The following is an 18,566-nucleotide window of genomic DNA, read 5'->3' on the forward strand; positions in this document are numbered from 1 at the left end:
CAAAGGAAATACAGCACTAGATATACTTTTGATGCAAAGATTCCCGCCCACCTCTGTGCTTTCTCACCATTGGCTGGGAGGAGGGTTTACAATCTAGGTGTGAAAATACAGAGCCAATCATACATACTTTCCTTATTTGGCTACTAATGTGGTGATGATATGGCTAGAGGGAAGGAATGAGGAAGGAGAGGGGGACCTTCCTGGAGCAGGGAACAAACAGCTCACATTATCTCCCTATTTGGTAAAATTCTTGTGGTAGCACCTAGAAAGGGGGAAGGGAAGGGACACCTGCAGCTTTAGGCCCTGACTTTCTAGAAGTTAGCTAAGTCACTACAGGGTTAAATTCCAAGCCTCTCCTACTCCCTCAGACATTCCCCTTTCCAGAAATAGGAGAATAGAGTAGCCCCTATATTCTTACCCTGTGAAGTCTTCACAAATTATCCTTCTCACTCAATCCTATCAAAATATCTAGTACCAAATCTGTTACCCTTAAACTAGCCTAACCTTACCTTGTCCCATTCCTGGTCACTAGTGGGAATAGCTGCTGTTCCTGGGGGATATTTTGTGGGGTCATTGCTAGCCAAATAATCCCCAAATTTGGGGGCTTGTTTCCAGATTCTTCTCTTCTCCTCAGTGGTACAACAGAGGTGGAGAAGAGGATATGCAAATAACCCCAAGAAAGTTCAAATTATAGGGACAGATCCCTAAAACCCTCAGTAAATTTAGTGGGGTCTTCCTAGTATCTCCCCAGTTTCTCTTTAACTTGAGTGAGATCCAAAATGGAGAATGGAACATGCGCTCTAATTGTTCCACTGAGTGAGGCAGGCACTTCCCTCAAAGAAAGAAGCCCTGAAGGAGCCATGAGGACAGGGGATTGGGGAGAGAGAGAATTTGAGATTAGCAATTTTTCTCAGTTTCAGGAAACCAAAATGATGAGGCTCCCACAGGCCAAACCACATCACAGTGGTAACTGCCTAGGACTCACCCCAAGAGCCTTTGGAATAGCATAATGTGCTTCCAGCCCGCTGCTTGCTACCATCATCCTGGGAAGCAATTCCTGTGGAGATAAAACCTAGCAGCTGCTCCCGAACGTATTACAGCCCCATTTTGGAAGACCCAGGAAAGGTTTTTTGCTGTTGACAAATGTTTCAGTATCAGAAACTGATAGATTTTTGTCCGTGGAAATGACATTAAAGAAGAGGCTGCACCCTGCCAGCCTCGATTAAAGAGAAGACAGCCAGTATAGCAAAAATTGTCTTTAATTGGGGCAGGGGAGTTGCCACTGGGGTACCATGCAGCAGCAAGGGCTGAGGAGCCTGAGGAGGGTATGGGCAGCAGGTTTTTAATCAAGTGTTATGGCATAGCCAGAGGCTTACAATTCAAGGGTCTGGATGCAGGTTTGGGGGAGGGGAGGTAAGGGGAGGGGATTGGGGACATCCCACCCTTTGATATAAGTTGCTTTGCATAATAACTGAAAGTCCATAAAGAAAGCAGAGAGTTAAGTATTTATCTAAAATCTGGCTGGAGCTGGTAAGCCTCAGGCAATTCATGGGTCTGGGAATGGAGACCTGGTCAGCTTTTTTGCTTTCAGTTTGTTTTGACTACCCTCAGGACCTTTGGACCTTTCCATCTGACTTGCAACTGAAATCTTCCATATGTACTGTCTTCCCCCTATGGAAAGTGAGCTCTTTGAGAGCAGGGACTATCTTTTTTCTTTGTATCCTTAGCACTCAGTACAGTGTTCTGCACATAGTAATCTCTGCGTAAAGAAATACTTCATTCATTCATTCATTAACCATGTACATTTAGGAAATATACAGAGTGGATGAAAGGTAGTCTCTCAGGGGAACCACTAACAATAGGTGAGTGGAGTGTGTGTGTGTTAGGGGGAGCTGGAGGAAGTTGTATGGGAAGGCCTCCTGCTGGGGATTTGGCCTGCATTTTGGAGGAAGCCAGGGAAGCCCTGACCGAGAGTGACGCCTGAGAGACAGCCATGGAAAATACAGGTGGAGGGGCAGCTCAGGGGCACAGTGAATAGAGCACTGGCCCTGGAGTCAGGAGGACCTGAGTTCAAATCCGACCTCAGACACTTGACACACTAGCTGTGTGACCTTGGGCAAGTCAACCCCAATTGCCCTGCCTTCCTCCCTCCAAAAAAAAAAATTCAGATGGAGTATCTGTTCAAAGAACAGGAGGCTAGTATTACTGGGTGGTAGATTATGTGGAGGGGAATAAAGTAGAAGATATCTATGAAGGTGGGGAGGAGTAAAGTTGTGAAGGGCTTCAAATGCCAAATGACCTATAGGTCTAGACACCCCACCCCCCCACCCCTCGGAATTTATAGCCCCATGCCCCAATTATATAAAAATCTTCCCTGGCTAGATTTGCTTTCATGATGTCCACAATATCTTGGCTGTTTTCTTTTAGATTATTATCTTGGGCGTCAACAGTATTGTTTTTTTGTTGGCTGGAGTCTAGAAAACTACTCAAAGACATTATTTAACATGTAGATTCATTGGCCTTTGTCCTTGTTTTCTTATGCAGATACATTTTGTCCTTCCTCAAGTAATACTTTAGCTAGTTGGGGCTGTGAATTGAAATTGCTTTACTGTCCTTTTGCATTTCCTTTTCTCTTTTAATGGAACTGTATCCATTTGGATGAATCAAAGTAGAGAATAGTTCATTTCTGAAGTATCTTAGAGAAGATAAACAAAAGTTAGGCACTCACATTTGTTTTCCTTTACATTTAGTCCAAGATGGTGTTAGACATAGATCATCAGGAGCTTTTTAAGTCTTGTAGTGCAGATGAGCATGCAAAATTTCCTTCTTTTGCCGCATTCTTTTACATTATTTGTCAATCTTGATTGAAACCAATAGATTATCAAGGTGCTTAGCAGGCCAGAAAGGGATAGGAAGAGGGAGAGGCTTAAATACCTTCCAGTGTTGGCTGGCAAAAAACTCCTGTCCCCCCAGCTCTTTCAGGGATTTTTCCTCTGAGGGAAGTGCCTGACTTGTCTACTGGGACAAGTAGAGTGCAAGTTCCATTCTCCATCTCAGATCACATTCAAGTTAAAGAGAAGCTGGGATGATACTCAGAAGATCCCACTTAAGTTTACTGAGGGTTTTAGGCATGTCTCACTACAATTTGAGCTTTCTTGGGGTGATTTGTATATCCTCTTCACCTATTGTACCACTGAGGAGAAGAGAGAATCTGGGGACAAGCCCCCAAATTTGGGGATCATTTGGCTAGCAATGACCCCACAAAATACCCTCCAGGAACAGCTGCCGTTCCCACTAGTGACCCAGGTTGGGATTATCAAAAGAGTGAGGATAGGAGAAACAGACTCTGTGGTGATTTGCCTGTTAGAAAGCCTAAGAATTGCATTTCAAAAACAAATTCTCAAAAAGTGAGGGAAGTTACTCAGGAAAAAAAAGGAAAACCCTGCCCTTTTCTAAAACTGGCTAATAGAAGCTCTTAATTATATGTTGTACCAGAAGCGAGCGAGATACACCACAGAGTATAAGTTTTAAGTGGAGAATTTATTAGCCGGCGGCCATTGGGGTACGGCACCACAAATCAATGGCCTTGTGTTGAAGCGAAAGGGTAGTTTATATAGGATATGGGGGTACAGAGTTGGGGGGAACAAGAACAAAGGTCCTGGCTGATCAAAAGATTCAGTCAGGTTATCGTACTAGTGGGATAATCTCATTTACATTCCTTGGTGGAGTCACGGAGCCCCAGGGATATCTGCTAGAAAGGGTCTGCCAGGTTATCCTTCAGTGGGATGGTCCTATCTATTGAGATTCCTTGGTGGAGTCATGGAGTCCCAGGGGGTTTGCTAAATGCCAAAGATATCTGAGTCCATTCTTTCTGGGGGTGCTTGTCAGTAGCTAGGGGTTTCTCAGGGGTTCCTAATTTTCCTTGTATTACAATATGAATTTAGATCCTGACTATAGAAGGGGCAGCAATCCTTAGCATGTATTTCATTAATCAGTCTGCACCAGATAACAAGAGGAAACTGCAGAAATTGGCAATGGGACCCCAAGCACCTACCTCAAGCTCAGTTACTGGAGTTTTCAACAACAGAGACTTAGTCAAGGCAGAGGAAGGGAAAGAGCTAAAGACAGAGAACATGCTCAATTCTTGGCTGCTTCCATGGCCAGGAAAAGACCCAAGGAACACCCCTCCAGGGGCTCCCTTGGAGGAGGCCTGGCATCTTGGTAGTAGCATCTTTATATAATGTGTTATGGCTCAGGTATGAGAAAGTTTAAGATAAAAGCCTAGAAAAGAAACCATAAGCCCAAGGCGGCAAAGAACTTCCAAACTCAGTATTTAGGTCATAGAAGTTTCAGCAAATGAGAGGATGGAAGGAATATCTTTCACAGGTAGGAAAAGGGAGAGAATTCTTAGCTAAAAGGGATAGAGGTGATCACACAAGATGAAATGGCCAATTTTGATTACACAAAATTGAAAAGGTCTTGTAAAAGCAAAATCAGCCCAGTGGCAAAGGAAGGGAAACAGTGAGTTGGAAAATTTAACAAATTTCTCTGATAAAAATCTGATACATAGATAAAAAAGATACATAAATGTGTAAGAGCCACTCCACAATAGGTAAGCAGTTGTGTTCAGGTTTAGGGGTGCTGAGACCTGAAGGGTTGAGGTGCAGCTAGGGCTGGAATAATTGGCTAAAACAGAGAACCAGAGAATGTAGCCATGATCAAGTGGGTAACCTTACCTTCAGCCTCGATTTTGCCCAGACTTTAGCATGAGAGATGGAGAAAGTGGGAGCACTGCAAAGCTGAAGGCTCCCCTGTCATTCTGAGTCTAGAGAAGACTGGAGGACAGGGTACTGGGGAGCTGCTCTACCACTTTGCCAACCTCAGGGACAATCCTTCTTCCATTGTCCCTCCTGGTCATGTGTTGGACACAGTCCTGGAGGCATAGGTTCCTGGGGCTTCCTCTGGGGAGGGGGAATCCTGGAGGGGCATCATGCCCTCCTCAAATAGCTCCTTAAGCATACATACAAGCCTCCAACCTTTTACCTGATCAGAAGACCTCTAGATCACAGCTCTGATTAGAACCAGTCACTTGACTTACATTCTGCTAAAGCTGGGGGGGGGGATAATTTTAATTCTGTGGAAACAAAACTCCTTCCATCGTCCCCCACAGAATGTTTCTAAAAGCAGCAGATTGATGACCATCTATCAGGGTTTTTAGAGGGAGAAACTGAACAAGATAACTTCTAAAGACTCCTTGATATGTTGCAGTAGAAGGTATGTTGGATTTGCAGTCAGGATGTATGTTCAAATCTTAGCCCTATCATTTCCTCTGTAACCTTTTGTTCAGTTGTGTCTAACTCTCTGTGACCCCATTTGCATTTTTCTTGCTAGAGATACTGGAGAGATTTGCCATTTCCTTCTCCCGCTCATTTTATAGATAAGGAAACTGAGACAAACAGGATTAAATAATTCGGCTAGGGTCACACAGCTAACTAAGTAAGTACTAAGGCCAGATTTGAACTCAGAAAGATGAGTCTTCCTGACTCCAGACCTAGCACTCTATCCATTGCAACATCTAGCTGTCCCTGTCTAACCTTCACAACTTGTTTAAACTTTCTGGACCTGAGTTTCCTTATTTGTTAAAACTGAGGAGGTTAAATGCTTTCTGACTTTCCTCTTCAACTCTAAATCTGGGATCCTAGGTCTAGTTGAAGCAAATGCTTATTTAAAAATCTCTTTTCAACTGCATAGTATTATTGATTGTTTTTTTAAAGTGAATATTTTCATTTTCTAAAGGGCAGGGTGACCAAGTGGTACAGTGGACAAGGCTGTTGACATCAGAAAAACCTGAGTTCAAATCCTGCCACAGACACTTGATATCTATGTGATCCTGGGCATCAATTTCCTCATATGTAAAATGTTGATAATAATAGTACCTACCTTAAAATATTGTAAGGGTCAACTGATAATGTGTAAAACCCTTTGCAAACCTTAAAGTGCTCTGTTATGCTAGCTGTTATAGAGAACTATAGAAGTTCTCAACTCGGTGTTTTTACTTGTAATCCAACTCCCCTTCCTTTTTTTTTTTTAAAATAAATAAGAAAATACGTCTTTTATTTTTACTTGAAAAGACAGCCTCAGTTTTTGGCTAAATGAAAAGGAATGAGCAGGGTCTTAATCAGTTATTAGGTCTGGCTACAATGGCAACCAATCACTCTGCTTCAGGCTGCATACCATTGTCAAGAAAAGACACCTCAATAAAATATATACACACAGAACTCCCCCCACTCAAAATAATTAAAGGACTTAATGCTGGGCAATCTCTTGTGGAAAAAGTGGGAGACATTTAAATTATCTGATAGCTAGGTTGTTTTTTTAAAGTAAGTTATGCTGGGTCCACCTCCTCTTCTAGCTCATGTTTGAGTGACTGTAGACCAACCAAGGTTCACCAACACAGATCTTGGTTCCAAAGGAATGATGCTGGCACCTGAAAGACTCTGCTTTCTAATCTGCAGAGGTGGGAAGGGGTATAAGTCTTAGAAGGCAAGACAACTTGGCTTTGGTGGGTCCCTGGCCTTTGGGCAACATCCTATGTGAAGCTGTGTCACATCTAGAAGTTAACATATTCATCATTAGTCATTTGCACTGAAATGTCAAAGGGCTCAAAAGGGGGGAAGGTAAAGGCGACTGGGCGTCGGCCTGTGTGGTTGATGGGGTGGCCCAGCAGGCCTGCTTGGATCTCAGACTTGAGCAGACCAGAGTCCTGGGCATAAAACCTGATAGGGTGAGCTCCACAAGCCTTGGACTGCTCCTTGACTGATACCCACTTATCATCATAACTGAAGAGAGACAGATCGAGGTAGGGACTGCCACTGTATGATTGGGCACTGATGGGGAGTGAAACCTCGGGGCACGAGGGCTGGGGGTGGGGGGGAGCAGGGCCCACAGTCCGGGCAGCCCAGCTGGCAGGAGCGGGGCCAGTGGCCGGGAGGAAGGCCCGAGGACCTGAGAGGCGGGAGAAACCGTTCGGGGTCGGTCCCTCTGTCCCCGCCCCCTGTTGCACCGGGCTCATGAAGCCGGGGCAAGGGGATCCCCAGTCTGCATTCAGCCACTTTTACCACTGACGTGGGGAGCGGGCCCTGTTCCCCCCCACCCCCCTCCCTCAGCTAGCCGACGGAAGTGAGGGCCCCCCCCCTTCCTTTTATAGATGAGAAAACTTCAGCTAAAGGAGGTTATTTGCCCAAGACAATATGGCTGCAGCAGAGCCAGGATTTAAAGTTGAGTCCAAGTCTAGTACTCTTTCCATTACCACACTCATAGAAATAATATCCATTTTACATCTGCTGAGATGGTTTCCCTTTAAGGAAACCTAGTGGGCAGACTCCTCTCAGGAGTTGGTGATCCTAATATCTGGTGGAATTTACCACTTCTCTGTGGGATGTCCTTTTGATACTGTGCTGCTACTGTGGCATATGTAGACAAAAGGGGAAGGGAATACGGTATTTATATTTAGAAATTATCTTTAAGACTTTTATGAGTTTTTTCGTTGCATTTTTTGCCCCCCAGTGTTTCATTACATTTCAATTCTAAACCTGAATCACTAAATCCAAATATGGATTGACCCAGAATATTTAGTATTAATTTGCAGGTTTGGATCACAGTGACTTTGTGGTTGAAACAAAAGTTTTGATAATTGGATGGCCAAAGTCTGGTACCCAGTGGCTGGAGAGCTCATGGGTTGCCCTTTAAATGGGATGAGGAAGGGTCCCCCTCTAACCCTGTGATGATGGGTGCTTAAAGAGTTTCATATGCAGAGTAAAAATTGTAAAAACCAATATGAGGCAGCCAGGTGGCATGGTGGATGGAGTATTGGATCCGGAGTCAGGAAGACCTGAGTTTAAATCTGGCCTCAGCTGCTTACTGGCCATGTGACCCTGGGGCAAATCACTTAATCTGGATTGCCTTCCCCCCCCCCCCCAAGAAAAACAACCCCCAAACAAAAAACCCAGTAAGTACTGGCTCTTACCAACAGTTTAGGAAAGTTTGATCACTAATATAAGGAAAATGAAAGCAAAGTCTTTGTGCATTTAACTATTAGAGACTGTTGTGGATGCCTTTGGTTTTAAGGACCATGTCTTGAGGACAGGAGCAGTATTGTAACCACCGTTCAGGTGATTGATGCTCGAATTGATAGGCTACCTGTGGGTAATATAGTCTTGCCTGACTGACAAAGGTCCCGATGGAGAATGTGCTGAATACTACTTAGATTAGGGCCTTGGGGGAGCAGAATGAGAGTGAGGAGAATTGAGAACCCATGCCAATTTCAGTTTTGATTTCTTCCACTGGGAGTTGAAGGTTGGGTAGGTTTTCAAAGAACTCGGGAGGTTATATTTTAAATAAACTATAGGTAGGTTGTTACCAGACTTAGAGTCAGGAAGACTTGAGTTTAAATATGGTCTCAGACCCTTACTAGCTGGGTGACCCTGGGTAAGTCACTTAACCTGTTTGTCTCAGTTTATTTTTCTGCAAAAATGAGAATAATAAAATAGCACCTATTTCCCAGGGCTGTTGTGAGGACCAAATGGGATAATAATTATGAAGTGCTTAATGGTGCTTGGCACATAGTAAGCCCTCTAGAAATGTTAGTTATTATTATTGTTAAGAATAAGTATTTTCCATTAGATTGCGAGTTTCTTGAGGGCAGGGACTTGTCTTTTGTCTTTTTTTTTATATCCCCAGTGCTTAACATTGTGTCAGATGCATAAGAGCATAATAAATATTAAATATAAGCTGATTACTGGTGAAACAGCAACCTAATAAGTCATTAGGGTGATAGTTGGTGAGAATGTTATCTAATTGTAGCTTCCCAGCTTCAGAGTTCAAGAAGCTTAGGGAGCTCACAGGAGATTTGCTTTTCCAGAGCCAGTTAATTCAATTAGAGGCCTTGGATGGGGACAATCCTTTGTCCCTTGTTAGGTGGTTAAGATGCATAGTTCTGCATACCCTACCCCATAAAGATGAATTCCCTCAGTAGCTGGTTCCTCAGTGGTTGTCAGCAAGAGAAGTGGTGAAATTCCTAAAAGATCGGGTTTGATAAACTGAATTTTTGTTGCCTCCTCATCTCACTTCCACCTGCTATGAGCCACGTAATTGCTAGGAGCAGTTAGATCTCACCTTCTTTATGGGGCCCCTGTGGTTTTAGATTTTAGGTATGACTTTTCTGACCATATTACTATATAGGCTTTAGCAAACCAACATGTCAGATTTGAATGGGATCTTGAGACGTTTCTAGTGACTGTTGGGCAAGTGTGTTTGCTCACACAAACCAGTGCTCTACGATTATGGGAGCAGAGCCTAGGCCTACATTCATGTTAGTTAACCACAGGGTGATGGTATTCCTTCCATAGGGTCAAGAAGATGATTGATTATCAGCCTGTGGTGATGTTAGCAAAATTGTATTGCATGATCTGGGATCAGAGTAATAAAGGTTTTCAGCTCTGCCCAAACTTAGGACATCTCCAAAAGCCCCTATGTTATTTGGTCATTCCGAGCTGCTTGTCTTTTGTCTCCGTCTCTTGGGATAAGTTCTCCCAGGGCAACAGCTGATACTCTCCAAGGCTCAGATTGTTCTAACTGCAGGACTGCAAGGGGACCAGAGTCCATATACTTGAATCAATGACTTACAAGGGGCAAGATCAGATATATTAAGGAGCTCCTTCCTGGCAGCCAAGATATCCTCAACCGTTTCAAAGGGCACCCCAGTTTTCAGTGGAGATACCTGAAGGGAAAGAACACTTCTGAGGAAAAGAGCTCCTTGCTCATGTGGAGCTTATATTAGACTGGGTGCTGGGGATATAAAAATTTAAAAAGAGTTCCTGCCTTTAAGTAGCTGCCGTTCTCTTGTAAGTACAACTTCTTTTGCAAATCATATACAAGGCCACATGTGGGTCTCCCTAACTATTTTAGAAATCTCTATGTTTTTTCAGGACAATCCTACTGGAGATTATTAGCCTTTTTTCTTTGTTGTAGAGAAATTCGCTCTCATGTATACACTGTAGTCAGTTCTCCCCTGATAGTTAACACTAAAAAATTATTTTCAAATTTAAATTTTTACTTTCTCCTCTTCTTTTTTTGAAGGTTTTGGTGCCTCTGATTCTACTACAGCAAATGCTGATGGAATTGACAAGACAAGGACAGGATCATCTTAGTGCGTTGATACAGTTTGGTGTGATGTATCTGGAGCACTACGCTGCAAATTATATAATTCAACAAGGCGGATGGGTAAGGGATGGGCTGTTGGTTGCTATTCTCCCCAAGATTACCTGAAATATTATTTCTCCTATCTTGATTCTTCCCTCTGTCCTCATCCTTTTTGTCACATAGCAATAGTAATTTGAAGGACTTCTCTAGGTTTCTTTGAACATAAAAATTGACCATACCACCTTGCCATTGGAAGACTAGGTGGCCAGGATGATCCTTCTTGTTTGGTCTGACTGGTTTGTAAGCTAAAGAACAATTAAGCAAAACCATTGGAGAATTGCTTAATTACAGATGAGATAAGGGGTATTCAAGGAGAATGAGGAATAGAACAGGAATCCCTTTGTGAAGTATCACTCATTCTACCTTTATCATTTCTGTTTAGCTGTCCTCTTAAAGAAATATGGCTGATTAAGTACATCCAAAGGATACTGTTTCCTTCACATGCTATATTCCTAGAATTTGGCCCTGGGGTCTTGATATTAATGGCTTAAAATCTTAGAGGTTATATGTCATATTGGAAGACTATAGGGGAAGGATATGTGTTAAAATGAGTCGTAGCTGGGAAATAGTTGGTGATCTTAGATAACTGTTTTTCATATACCTTCGGAAAAGTCTATTCTTTTGCTTACTGTTCCTTGTAGGAAACCAGATTTCTGTCACTGCCTGGCTGTCAGATTGTGAAAAAACAGACTTCTAATATATTAATATTGAATGATTGAGGGAATATAGTAAAAATTCATTAATTTGAAGTTTAAGATATGTAGGACAAAGACGGGTTGAAATTTACCTTTACACTCTCTATGAAAAAAGGTGTTAGTGTTTCCCCTGGTGTGCCAAAGGCATGGCTTATGAGTCCAAGAAGCACCTGAAGCAAATGGCTGCCCCACAAAAGCTGAAGACTTCACAAACTAACTGAGGTGTTTGCTCTCAGACCATCCACAGGCTCTCATAATTGAGAAGGTACCTGCCACTCATCATCTTCTTCCACAGCTGATTCAGGTACACTCTGACAGGGGGATAAGGTTAAGATATGCATGCGTTGGTTCATCAAGATTGATGACAAGGTCCACATGAACATGATCCTGCTTTTGTTTAATTCGTGGATGTCATCAGCATTGAGAAGACGGGTTAGCATTTGTGTCTAGTGTATGACATCAAGGACCGTCTTGCTGTTCATTGTCACAAATGAGGCAGCAAAATACAAATTGTGAACCTGAGAAAGACTTACGAGCACGAACGCCATTCTCCAACTAGTTATTTATGATGCTTGCAACATCACTACCTCATAGCCCCCAAATAGAGGAGTAGGTGAATGTTCACATATCATGACAGGTTTTCTCTGACCAAATAAAGACCTTGCGATGTGTTTAAAAAGAAAAAAGTTACTAAGTAAATGGATTTATTTAAACCCACCAAAGTTCAGGAGTCATCACATCTCAAACTATGCAGTAAAGCAGTAATCCTCAAAACTAATATCAGTTTAAAAACAGAAAAGTTGGGGGCAGCTAGGTGGCACAGTGAGTAGAGCACCGGCCCTGGAGTCAGGAGGATCTGAGTTCAAATCTGGCCTCAGACACTTGACACTGTGTGACCTTGGGCAAGTCACTTAACCCCAATTGCCCTGCCTTTCCCCCTCCAAAAAAAAAAATAGAAAAGTTGATCAGTGGAACGGATTAAGTAAACAAGACACAAAAGCAATCAAACGTGGTTAGCATTGTGTTGCATAATTTTAAAGCACCAGCTACTGAGCTGGTTTAGGCATTTCCCAATTAATGACCACCCTGTAATAGACTTCCTGTGTGGCAAAAACTGCTAGGAATCCTAGAAAGCACTTTGGCAGAAATGAAGCTTACACCACATAGTACAATAAACTCCAAAAGGATAAATGACCTAAAAAAAACATTTTTTTCTTATTGTATCTGTAATTTCATCATTGAAGGGAGCTCCTAGTGAGGAATTTTCTACACCAGTACAGATCAACACTTTCTCTAAAACTTAGAGATAACTGGAGCACCTGGAGATTATGTGACTTGCCTAGGCTCACACATATGGCCAGAATAGGCCACTGTAGAGAATAAGATACTGTTCACATTTATAACTACACCAAAGAAATCTTAACAAAGTATAGAAGTAATCATAGAAGATGAAATACTACAAATCATTAGTATGAAGAGAACTGCGAACTAAAATAGCTGAGGTTTATCTGCATTTCCGTCAGATTAGCAACTGTGTTAGAATATAAAGATGGAAGTTCTAGGAGTTGTGGGAAGACAGTGTGCCCATCAATGAAATGGCCAAACAATCGTGCTATGTGAATGTAATGGAATATCATTGTATTAGAAGACATGATACGTTCAGAAAAACATGTATGAACTAATACAGAGTGGAATAAGCAGATCAAGAACAATTTATGACCACAATAATGCAAGAAAAACAACTTCATCTGTTGAATTGATGATTTCAGTGACCAGTCTTAACTTCAAACGACTAATGATGAAGTGTACCATCATATTGTATGCATATGCGCTACCACTGTATTCATAGAATATTGCTTCTCAAAGTAAAGAACATAGTCTGAGGAGAACTGTGTGCCTCAGAAAATATTTAGGGCTCTCATGTGGAAAAGAAAGTAGATTTGTTCTCTTTTATCGCTAGCAAAAATAGTGACGTAGGATAAAGTAGCTTTCTACCACGTTTACTCCAAAAAACATCAAGGAAGAGTACCAGACCAAGTGGCAATCAAAAAATCTATGTAGAAATTTCAGTGAGTCATTTTTCTAGCCAAAATTAGCATAAGGAAATAACTAGAGGTCTGCTGGTACTGAAAGCCAGGAAATCCCATGCAGAGGTTCCAGCATAGTGACTGAGTAGGGATCTGCAGGACCCCATCTCAGAATAGTGTCTTGAATCTAGTATGACAGGGCCTGTGGCTATGTACCATTCAAGGAGCAGGAGTAAGAGTTAACCAGGGTCCATTTTGGAATAAGGGAGTACTTGCAGAGCCAGTCTGGACTGAACTTATGCTATGGTACTAGACAAGGAGAAGAAATAAAATCAAGCAGCAGCTATGTGTCTCTGAACCTGGAGGGCATTACAGATTCAAAGCTGAAGTCTGCAGCACAGTGCCAGACCAACAATGAGCTTGAAGTTTTATTACTCTGAACCTGCAGAGCCTTCTAGATAGCTAACAGTTGCTGAGTTCAGCAGCTATTTTTATTGTTACTCCAATCAAGGGTAAGTCTGCGCTTGTGTCACCTAAACCCAGACTGGTTGGGAGTTTGCAAACTTCAGACTACGAGGGTAATAATAACAGCCCTAGCTTAAGGCACACTGAAAGATTGCAGGCCCCCTGACCTGAGCTGTCCCTGAGATATTTGAACAATACGACACTTGGTCTCCAGAGAAAGCAGCAGGACCCAAGAGAATATTAAACACCACCTAACAAGGTCCTGACATTCCCTCCAAAAGTGCACAGAGCCTGGCTCTAACCCAGACTTCTGATTTAGGAAGTAAGTCTGGAAGAATAAATAACAAAAACTCCTAAATTAAAGAGGTGTTTTAAAGCCAGAGATGACTAGGGCACAAACAGTATCTACAAGCAAAGTTTAAAAGCAAACAAAATACAACCTTCCTACAGAGTCAACTAGAATTCCTAGAAGAAATGAATCAAGAATTTTAAAATCATTATAAATGAAATGAGATCCCTTAAGGAAAAAAAAGAGAGACTTGGAAGTAAGTGATGCACAAGAATTGCACAAAAGGTACAAAGCTTTATGCAAGAATTAGATTCCCTGAAAATTAGAATGGATCAATTTCAAAAGACGAGAAATTGTTAAAGTTGTCAAGTTAAAAGACTTAAAAAAAAAGAAGAAAATGCAAGGTACCTAACATAAAAAATAGCTAACCTGGAAAACAAAGCAAGGAGGAAGAAAACTCTGTGAATCATTGTACTACTGAAAACCATGACCAAAAAATGAACCTGGATACCATATTTCAAGAAATCATGAATGAAGACTTCTCAAACTTTTATTAGAACCAGAGGGAGAGTGAAAATAGAAACAATTGATAACTTCTTAAAAGAAACTCTTAGCAAAACGGGAACATTGTACATAGTAACACTGTGCAATGATCAGCTTTGATAGTCTTATCTCTTCTCAACAATATAGTGATCTAAGACAGTCCAAAAAACTCATAATCATGATGGAAAATGCTATCCACATCCAGAGAAAGAACTGTGGAGTCTGAAGGCAGATCATATCAAGGAGAAACAGTCAAGATCACACAAAATTTGTCAGGTACTGCTCTTAAAGAGGAGAGATATTGGAATATGATGCTTCAAAAGTCACCAGATGTAGGGTTACAAGCAAAATAATTTACAAAACACAATAATCTTATGGGGGGTGTGTGTGTGTGTGTGTGTGTGTGTGTGTGTGTATGTATGTGAGAGAGAGAGAGAGAGATTGTGGGGGAAGGAAATGGAACTTTAAGGAGATAGAGATGTTCTAAGCATTCCTGATGAAAAGATGAGAGATGAATAGAAAATTTTGAATACAAACACAGGAATTGATAGAAACATAAAAAAATATATATTTGAGTAATTGGTAGGGCCTATACAAGGAAGAAGTTCTTACATTTTCATAGGGGGTGAAAGAAACAAGTGCCTCCCTCTGACCTATAATGTCATGGGTCAGGGAGTGATTTAAATAAGACAAAGAACTGCAGAGTGGTATATTTTGATAATCTTAAAATAAGAGCAAAAAGAAAAAAGGAATACTCTAGAAAGAAGGACTTACTATTTCATATAATTTGAATGAGCAAGTAGAAGACTATAGAAACAAGGAAGAGGTGAGGGTGAGTAGATTTCACTTGAACTTCACTTGGACTTAAACTAGAAAAAGGAATATAGAAAAAACGTGCACACACGCACACAAAGAGTTCGGTGTAGAAATACATTTAACTTACAAAAAAGGCAGGGAGTAGGGAAAGGACACAGGAAAGGGGGAAATAAAAGTAAGGGTAACTGATAGAGAGTGTAGTCATAAGCAAAACAAACTTCAGCCTTGTTAGGTGGATCATAAGGGGGATTTAAAAGGAAAAAAGGAGGGTAAGAAACTGGTATCTGGGCAAAGGGAAGAAAAGAGTAGAGAGCAAAAAGATCACTAGTGATGTGCACACTCATTCCCACTCTGTAGAGGGAGATGGGAATTGGAGTAGAGAGGAAAAAGTATAAGAGAATAGGATGGAAAAATGCATGATTATTGTAATAGTTGTCCAGAAAGCAAGATTCCAACAATATGTTTATGAGAAACCCAACTGAAACAGATTTACAGAGAATTAAGATAAGGGACTGAAGGAAAATGTGTTATGCTTTGGCTGAACTCATAAAAAGCAGGAGTAGCAATCACCTCAGACAAGTTGAAAGCAAAAATAGCTAAATGTTGAACAGGGAAACTACATTATGCTTAAAAGTACCATATAGAATTAATGTCCATACTTAACATATGTACCAAAATATAGCATCTAAATGCTTAAAGATAAAGTTAAATGACTTAGAGAAATAAAACATAATCACAGTGGACATTAGTCTACTCCTTTCAGAACTAGAAAAGAACAGAAAAGAAGGAAAGATTGAAGAAGACAAGAATAGAATTTTAAAAAAATTAGATGTGATAAATCCCTATTGAGTATTGAATGGGAATAACACCTGTGTAACAAAATTATTGTAGTAACTCTTTATGAACTAGAAACTAAGAGGTACTTATCTATCAGGGAATGGCCAAACAAATGAGGTATATTGAAGTAATGAAATATTATTTTGGCTGGGCAGTAGTATGGCAGAAACTAGGCATAGACCAGTGTCTTACATGGTATAGCAAAATAAAGTCCAAATGGGTACAGAATTTAGATAATAAAGGCTGGTACTCTAAGCAAATTAGGAGAGCAAGGAATAGTTTACCCTTCAAAATTTATGGAAAACAGGAATTTATGACCAAAGAAGAGATAGAGAACAGAGCATTACAAAATGCAAAATGGATAATTTTTATTACATTAATTGAAAAGTTATTGCACAAGGCCAATGTAACCAGGATTAGGAGGGAAGCAGAAAATTGGGAAAGAATTTTTACAATCAGTGTCTGATTAAAGGCCTCATTTCTAAAATATATAGAGAACTGAGTTCAATGTGAATGGGATATGAACATCTTCCTCGCCCATTAAGGGAAACTTGCTTAGGGGAGGCTTGCTTGTAGTCAGGTTTTCACACCTTTTGGTACTCAGTTGATTAGTCAGAGTCACAAGGGTTGTGATGCCTTCTGGCTCTGAGAAGTATATGTATACTATCAGTTGATATTTTGCTTGTTTATGAGAAGGACCTTGTGATTCCCTGGCCAAGACTCTGAGTAGGAGACTGAGTAGCTGGTATGTTTAGACCCCGACTGCTCAGATGTAAAGGCTCTCTCAGGATCCAGTGGTGTATGTAAAGTATATAGCAATATTGCTTTGATTTGGTCAATTAAGAACCCTGTCTGTTGGTCTTTATGCTAATTTTTCTGCTTGTATTTTCTCTGACTTTCAGGGTGCTGACCCTACCCCTGAACTAGTAAATGTAATTAAAAGTGGGATAGTTAGGCAGCTAGGTGGCTCAGTGAGTAGAGCACCAGCCCTGGAGTTAGGAGGATCTGAGTTCAAATATGGCCTCAGACACTTGACTTACTTACTAGCTGTGCAACCTTGGGCAAGTCACTTAACCACAATTGCCCTGCCTTCCCTTTCTAAAAAAAAGCGGGATAGTTAACCTCTTTGAGCAGTCCTTCCTAGAAAAAGCAGATTAAAGAACTTGTGCTAGCAGGCCATCCTGGGTGTGCTAGGATGCTTGCTGTTACACTGAGTCAAATTTGCAAGACTACAAGTCATTCCCCAGTTGATAAATGGTCAAAGGATATGAACAGGCAGTTTTCAGAGGAAGAAATTAAAGCTATCTATAACCATATGAAAAAATGCTCTAAGTCACTATTGATTAAAGAGATGCAAATCAGAACAACTCTAAGGTATCACATCATACCATCAGATTGGCTAACATGACAAAACAGGAAATAATAAATGCTGGAGAAGATGTGGGAAAATTAGAATACCAATGCATTGTTGATGGAGTTGTGAACTAATACAACCATTCTGGAGAGCAATTAACTATGCCCAAAGAAACTGTATACCCTTTGACCCGGCAATACCACTTCTAGGTCTGTATCCCAAAGAGATCATAAAAATGGGAAAAAGACCCACATATACATGTATTTATAGCAGTTCTTCTTTTGGTGACCAAGAATTAGAAATTGAGAGGATGTTCATCAGTTGGGGAATGGCTGAAAAAGTCGTAGTATATGAATGTAATGGAATACTATTGTGCTATAAGAAGTGATGAGCAGGCAGTCTTCAGAAAAACTTGGAAAGACATATATGAACTGATGCTGAGTGAAGTGAGCAGAACCAGGAGAACTTTGTATGTAGTAAGAGCCGCATTTTGTGAGGACTGACTTAGATAGACTTAGCTCTTCTCAGCAATGCAAGGATCTAAAACAACTCCAAAAGACTCATGATGGAAAATGCTATCTGCATCCAGAGAAGGAATTTTGGAGTCTGAATGCAGATGGAAGCATACTATTTGCTGTCTTTTTTGGTTTTGCTTTGCTTTTTTTTCTCATGGTTCCTCCCATTCATTCTAATTCTTCTATACAACATGATTAATGTGAAAATATATTTAATAAGAATGCATATGTAGAGCCTATATCAGATTGCATGCTGTCTTGGGGAGTGGTGTGGGGAAGGAGGTGGAGAAAATCTAAAATTTATAGAAGTGAATGTTGAAAGCTAAAAATTAATAAGAATAAAAAAGTAATATTATTTTTCTATAAGAAGTGATGAAATGAATGGTTTCAGAGAACCCTGAGCCCAGAGTAAAGTGAGTAGAACCACGAGAACAATTTATGTGATAACATTTTAACATTAGAACTCTGATCAAAATGCAGTGGTCTGTGTGATTTTAAAAAAACTATTAATGAAGCATGATATGCTTCTTGACAGAATGGAGTTTCTTTTTCTTTCACTGCGCGTATTTGTTATAAGGGTTTGATTTTTTTCTTTTTTTCTCCAGTATGAGAGGGGTGATAGGTAACAAGGAATAGAAAAAAATTCTAGAGAAAAGAACAAAAGGAAGACCAGAAAGAAACACAGATAAACAGGGAAGCTTTGAAAACTACAGGTTAAGCTTATATATAATAAAAAAGAAACACAAGCTGCCTGTAATAGAGATC

General features: G+C 40.7%; 1 protein-coding gene across 2 annotated transcripts in view; it reads left to right on the top strand.

Moving 5' to 3' along the window:
- The window catches only part of BCL2L13 (BCL2 like 13), a 70,522-nt gene that overhangs the window by 48,097 nt on the left and 3,859 nt on the right, over nt 1–18,566 (top strand). For both annotated transcript variants that reach the window (XM_036759592.1, XM_036759593.1), the window contains exon 6: nt 10,138–10,281. In XM_036759592.1, coding sequence (XP_036615487.1) covers nt 10,138–10,281 — 144 coding nt within the window. The remainder of the gene's footprint in view (nt 1–10,137; nt 10,282–18,566) is intronic.

Source organism: Trichosurus vulpecula, chromosome 5 (assembly GCF_011100635.1).
Source record: "Trichosurus vulpecula isolate mTriVul1 chromosome 5, mTriVul1.pri, whole genome shotgun sequence".
Taxonomy (NCBI): Eukaryota; Metazoa; Chordata; class Mammalia; order Diprotodontia; family Phalangeridae; genus Trichosurus; species Trichosurus vulpecula.